The following is a 6757-nucleotide window of genomic DNA, read 5'->3' on the forward strand; positions in this document are numbered from 1 at the left end:
ACAAAAGCTTCCGTGAAGTTTTGCCGGTAGCGTCAGGAATATCTCCGGTTCTCTGAGATCAGATTGTGCTGTCGGTCAGCTAAAAAGCGTTACCTGTTGACTGAAACCCTTCGTGACGGGAGATTAAAGCTGAAATCGGGCAGAGCACCCTGTAATTTGGAAGGGACTGTAGTTTCAGACCTTGTATTTATTTATATTTGCATTTATTGATAAATAACTTCAGGTCTGAAAAAACTAATTTTTGGAGAGGATTAAAATTGCCCATTTCTACAGTCTCTTCAGAGAGACAGCTTCCCTCTGCCCTTGCAGAGACCTGCTGATTTTCGGATTGGGGCTGATCGCAGGAAGGAAAGGCAGGCTGCGGTGGCACTAGTTTATCACACAAGGCAGATTAGCAGGAGAGAAGTTAACTAAGTTAACTAAGTAAACGTTCAGCTTGATCCATGTCAGTTTGGGCTTTAAGAAACAGATCGTATTTGACATGACTAAACTAATGATGTATCCTTTCTTGGGCTGTGTAGGGGTCTTAATGTAGTCTTTTGAGCACAAAACCAAAAATTTTGGTAGCTTGATCATTGCCTCTCTTGTAATGTACTTATTTGCAGAATTTGACGATGCAGCTAATTTGCTTGCAGCAAATCCCGACGCTACCACAATAAGCATCGACGAGCCAGTTGAAATCCCCAAGAATCAGCACAGCCGTCTGCCAGAGCCAGGGAGAGAAGAGGATGATGAATTACTGGGGACCGATGACTCCGATAAAACAGAGGTAATGCTCTTACACCTACAGTGCCTCCGTCGGTACATATACAAATGGTGCTGACAACACTGAGGAATTTCTAGAGCATACCGGGGATTCATGCTGGGTGACTTAAAACTCTGCTTCTTCTCTGTCACAGGTTACTTTCTCGATAGCAGAGTTGGCAGAAGCAAACGTGCGTTGGCTCTTCAGCTGCTGTGGTTTGCAGCCTCGGAAATTGAACTGAAATGGTGGTGATTTAAGCTAAGCAAATATGACAGGAGATGAGCACAGCAGCAGCTGAAAGCCCAGCGCCATGTTTGTTTCTGTCGGTTCTACTCTGGGGTTGTTGACTCTGGCAGGAGAGCAGGAAACTTTGAAGGGCTTGTCTGAAGGCTCAGCTAATGCAGCCGTCAACAACAGCGAGGGAACTTGTGATGCCGATGAAGGCATGTGTTATAATGATGTGGTGGAAGGAGCACCTGGCTGCTCTTTAGAACCCCAGGCCACTATTCTGCTTGCAGGGAGATAAGACTAGCTGCTGCTAACAAACATTAAAGGGGGAAAGGGAAACTGTTAAATAATTAAATAGTAAGCGCCACCTGTTTTCTATCCGGGTACAGAAGTCATTTAACTATTGTGTAAATGAACTAGTAATACATAAATTGCATGCTTGTAATGTTTTTCATGTTGCCTTTCCCCCCATACAGCTGCTTGCAGGACAGAAGAAAAGTGCCCCTTTCTGGACATTTGAGTACTACCAAACGTTCTTCGATGTGGACACTTACCAGGTTAATACTCCACTCCAGAGGAGAACTATTGTCTGAGCTATGCTTTATCCAGATATTGAGGTTTTTTCTGGTTTGCATCTTCAGTCAGACAAATCTGTATGTTTTCATAGGTCCTGGACAGAATCAAAGGTTCGGTTTTCCCAGTACCAGGGAAGAACTTTGTAAGGCTGTATATCCGCAGCAATCCTGACCTTTACGGTAGGTACAAGGTGTGAGAAGTTCTCTTCGGTGCTAAATGTTTTGAGTTTGTATTCCCTTTTACTTGCTAACCTTAAAAAACAGAGGGCAGGGGAGTCGTTATTGAACCCGTTTGTTTCCTTTTAAGGTCCCTTTTGGATATGTGCCACACTCGTCTTTACCATTGCTGTTAGTGGCAATCTCTCTAACTTCTTCATCCATCTGGGCAAGCCGACATACCACTATGTGCCCGAATTCAGAAAAGGTTTGTAAGTAGTCAATACAGTCCTGAGTTTGGTGGGGGTTTTTTGGTTTGGTTTTTTGGGGGTTTTTTTGTTGTTGTTTGTGGTTTGTTTTTTTTTTTAATGTGCTAGTGAAGTAATGTAAAAGCAGGTCACAGCTTTGATTTAGCAGAGTCTTTTGATTGATTGCTTTATTTAAATTTTTAGAGATGTGAAACAAGTCCTTGAAGTGGGCTGTAACTGGCAGAACCCTACTCCTCCGGAGCAAGTAGTTACAGGGTTTTAGTAGAGCAGGCAGGAGTAATTAATGAATGCCCCCTTGTACAGAGAGTGAAAGCCCAGCAGTGACCATTGTGGTGCTCTTTTAGGTGCCTTTCTGGATCCATGGCCTCCTAGGAGCCTTCAGGCCTCAGACAGAAAATGACTGAATTAGAGTATTACTCATATCACCTACCGAGGGCTGGAAGTTGTTACCTTCTGGCAAACTCGAAAATAAGCAAAAGATGCTCAACTGATACGTGCCCCAGAGAACTCGGAGCGAGAGGCCAATTGTCTATACTTGTCCTTGTAGTTTGAAGGAGACCGCTGTCCCTGCAGAGGAACATGGCTTCTGTTTGTTTCCAAAATCCACAGCGTACTTGGAAGAACACTGCCATTTGGGAACCCAGTCACTTCAACAGTTTCAGATTTGACACTCGTGTCTGTGTTCCCTTTCAAATTTTTTAGCATGTCTGCATTCTGTTCTTATTTTTCAGTAGCTGTTAGTAGCTGAATTTCTATTTTTAACTAAGTTTTTCTTTCCTATGTTGCTCTTCCTTTCACACTGAAACTGGTAGCGTTTTGTACACAGCTGTAATAAAGAAATTGAAAATAGCAGGAGAATACTTTCTGGAGTCTTTACTTTTGGACTAACTTGAAGTACTGGCGAAGTAGTGGGTGTAAAGTGGATGTAAATGCAAAGTTCTCAGTTTGTTAATAATTCATACTTTATATTTTGAAAGTAACTTCAAAGGTAGCTTTCTAGTTTTCAGGCTAAACGCTTCTACATTTGATTCTTACTGGTATTCTAAGTAAAATGTGAAATCTTTTGTCATATTTCCAGTCTCCATAGCAGCAACAACGATTTATGCATACGCTTGGCTTGTTCCCCTTGCTCTCTGGGGATTCTTGATGTGGAGGAACAGTAAAGTTATGAACATTGTTTCCTACTCGTTCCTGGAGATAGTGTGTGTGTATGGCTACTCCCTCTTCATTTACATTCCCACAGCGGTACGTATGACCTAAAGAGTGCACCTCTATTACATGCCCTGCAAAAAGATCCTGGTTTAGAAAATTTGCTATTTCTTATGATATTGTTCATATTAGTCAAAATCTTTGGGACCGGGCAAATCATTTGCTCTTTTTGCTTGGCTAGAATAAAGCTTTTTGTTTAAGCTTGTCTAATGTAAAGATGTCATGTGGGTCATGGAAAAGCCCAGGACAGGTCATTTCCCCAGAGGCAGCAAATCCAAGCAGGGGTGCTGCTGGCGAGCCTGGCAGGCAGCCTGAGGCAACTTCAGGAATTGGGATGTGTGTGTCAGCAGGGTGCAGGCATTAGTGCATAGGATGGCAGTGCTGATGGCTCTGAGGACAAGTTTCTTTGGCAGGGACCATCCTGGGCCACTCTGGCAAGGGACAGGCCTTGGAGGGAGTGCCGTAACTCAGGGGACACACTCTTGTCATGTCCGGGAGTAAAGCTCATCGCTGCTGATACTCTTTCCTCAAATAACAAAGACGTATCAGATAAGGCATGAGTTAACTTGTGCACAAATTGGCCGGAGGTAATGAAATGTCACAGAACAATGACTTAAATAAATGAATCCGCATTTCACATGGTCTCTTTAACAATCGTTTTCCTCCCTTTTACAGATTTTATGGATCATTCCACAAAAAGTGGTGCGCTGGGTCCTGGTGATGTTCTCCCTGTGCCTTTCGGGGTCTGTTTTGGTGATGACCTTTTGGCCTGCTGTCCGAGACGACAACCGAAGGATTGCGCTGGCAACCGTGGGGACCATTGTTCTGCTTCATGCCCTGCTGGCTGTCGGCTGTTTGGTATGACGCTGCCTTTCCTTTTCTCTAACCTGTTATTTCTTGGGACTGGTGACATGTTACAGTGCAGGGAAGGAGGGGTTGCTCCTTGCTGGAAAATCTTTTTTAATAAGGGAAGAAATAGTACTTCTGAAAAACGTCCAAAGTAAAAGTTCTAATTATTTCAAACATAGCAAAAATTGATGCCAATCTGACTTTGACAGTGCCAGTAACAAACTCAATAATGAATATGTCTTTAGCACAAAATCATTCACAGAACAGTCTTAAATTTATCTGGAATTCATCATAGTATCAGCAAAGCGTTAATCTTTATTGTATCCGGTCGCAGCTTATTCCAATGAGTACTATGCTTAGTTAGGCCTTTAAAATGATTAAGTATTCAATATGTAGTGTGTGCTTATGAGTTTTATGTATGAAAACATAAACCTGCTAGAATTTAGTAAAATATCAACGTTATGAAAACAGAAGACCCTAATGCTACTGAAATACATAGTGATGAGAACTTAAATTATTTGTTGTCTCTTTGCTGCAGTAGGTAGAATGATATCATCCAGGCTTCAGTTCTGTTCCACCCCAAGTTCCAGAGTAGATAGGTTTGGTTCCCCGCAGCTCAGCATGCAGGGAGGCGAAAGCAAAACACAACTCTCGTGTCAGCAGGAGACTGGCAGCTGACTTCACTGGGGCTCCTGTCACTGGAGACTGCCCGGAGCTTCATCAGTTAAAACAGCAAACAGTCAAACAAAGTTCTGCAATCCAATCCCTTCCAGTACAGGTCTTTTTCAAAGGCCTTAGCTGCTAACTGTTATATTTAAAAGTACAGTTTAGAGCACCATTTTAATTGACTGTTTCTACTCTGGTAAAACCAGAAAAGATCCAAATTTGCCATTTCAATGCTGTGTTTGTAACACATTAACAGTGGGTGTGGAAAGAAAGAGCTGGGATGAGGCAGAACTGTTTGTTTCTCTCTAAACAGTTTCTTTCTCCTTTGATTCTATGATTCTATGATTCTATTCTATGTAATAATGTAGGCATACTTTTTTGATGCCCCTGAACTGGATTTTCCTGCACCTATTATCCCTGCTCACAATGGAACAACAGTAATAACAAAGAGTCAGTAAATAAGGTAAGAATCCAATCTAAACTTTCTTCTGTAATCATCACAGACATCTCAAAACTTTTCCCCATTACTATAGTTGAGTGGAAAAGGGTTTAACAGACCAATTTTGCCAAATGGCACCTATATATAAATACCATTTAATTAACTTTTCTTTCAGTTGTAATTTTTAAGTATAGCCATAAAAACATAAAAGACTCTGAGGAAGAAAGACATGTTATCTTTCTTTCCTTTGAGGTTTACCCTTGGCGAAGAAACACACACTTAAATAATCTACTCAGTCTCATAGGTCTTTTCAAAGATTTTTTTTTTTTTCCCCCCTCAACCCCTTATAAAAGTCCAAAAGTGTTTGTTAGAATTTGTACTGTGCAAGTAAAACTTAAGCAATAAACCATTATACTCCTATTTCCCTTTCCATTTAATGTTAAAAGTAAGTTGGATTTTTTTCCCCCTTGATGTTTGTGACAATGCGTTTCAGAGCAGCAGCTCTGTGTACAGGGACATCCGTGTACTCTCAGAGCAGAGCTGACTCGGAGCCTGAGCCATCCATACAGACTGCATTCCTTGTGTGGGATGGTTTGAGGCTTTGCTTCCTGGTAGCTGGGAGTGCTGCCAGCAGCAGATGACATTTGAATTCTGTTGGAGACATGAGATGTGGAGCAGGTCCAGGAAAAGGCTAATAGACATGCAGAGGCCAGGCCTCTGCAAGTATACCAGCCACAAGTGTGGATGTCGAGATCAGAGTATTTACTGACTAGAAGCTATATTAGATTAAAAAAAAAAATAATGGCCAAGTATGCCTAGCAAAAATGATCATAAAAAATTACCAGCTGTGACACAATCTAATCATGCAGATCAATTTTAGAAGCTTTCCTCCTGCAAAATCAGTTTCTCATCCCAGGTGCCTATTAAGATTCAATATGATAGTAATGAATTTTGGTATTCAGATATAAATATGTGCCTTATTGTGTCCTCTGGTGCCTGTGAGGAGCTTTAGTATTCATAGCGGTTATTTGTCTCTTTCAGATTACAATGCCTGTTCTCCATCTGTACAGTAATTTTATTTTAGATTATTTTTTCATTGAAGAACATGGGAAGTGCAAGAACGGGGGATGTTTTTTGTTTTAAAAAAAAAAAAAAAAAAAGCCCAGTGATGTCCCCTGGACTTAAACATCTCTGTGCTCACTGGAGACTGACTGGTTCTGTAAGGAGGGTGAACTGTTGATCTCAATCCTGTACAGCAGTTTTTCTTGTTTTAAATTCTGTCTGCACTCACCGCGTTATTTTGCCTCTGAATAAAGTGTTCTGAAGGCGATTTCCGACTTTGTTCGTGATCTAACGCTCCTCCTCCAAAGGAGGGTTTGGCAGAGGTGCGGAGGCGAGGCCGGTGTTACTGTTGAACCCCCGAGGCACGCGCGTGCAGCCACCCAGCACTTTCAGCAGCGAATGCCGCCTTGAAAGCGGTTCACGCTGTTCCTGCTGCTTTCCCGGGCCCGGCTGCCTTCTCTCCCCTCAGCCGTCCTCTCCCTCCCCGGGGGCGGTCACGTTTCCCCTTGTCCCTGGGGCCGGCACTGAGGGGCCCTGCTGGACCCCTGCCGTCGCGCAG

The 6757-nt window shown here is 42.5% G+C and overlaps 1 protein-coding gene across 1 annotated transcript; it reads left to right on the top strand.

Annotated features, from left to right (window-relative positions):
• Positions 1–567: 567 nt before the first annotated feature.
• Positions 568–6236, top strand: YIPF1 (Yip1 domain family, member 1; the record flags this gene model as incomplete). The annotated part of the gene is made up of 8 exons (XM_009585965.1): positions 568–769; positions 1450–1530; positions 1641–1728; positions 1856–1972; positions 3052–3218; positions 3858–4040; positions 5066–5160; positions 6178–6236. Coding segments are annotated over 7 exons (928 nt in total), but the record flags the coding sequence as incomplete, so codon positions are not given.
• Positions 6237–6757: the final 521 nt, after the last annotated feature.

Source organism: Fulmarus glacialis, unplaced genomic scaffold, assembly GCF_000690835.1.
Source record: "Fulmarus glacialis isolate BGI_N327 unplaced genomic scaffold, ASM69083v1 scaffold12869, whole genome shotgun sequence".
Lineage (NCBI taxonomy): Eukaryota > Metazoa > Chordata > Aves > Procellariiformes > Procellariidae > Fulmarus > Fulmarus glacialis.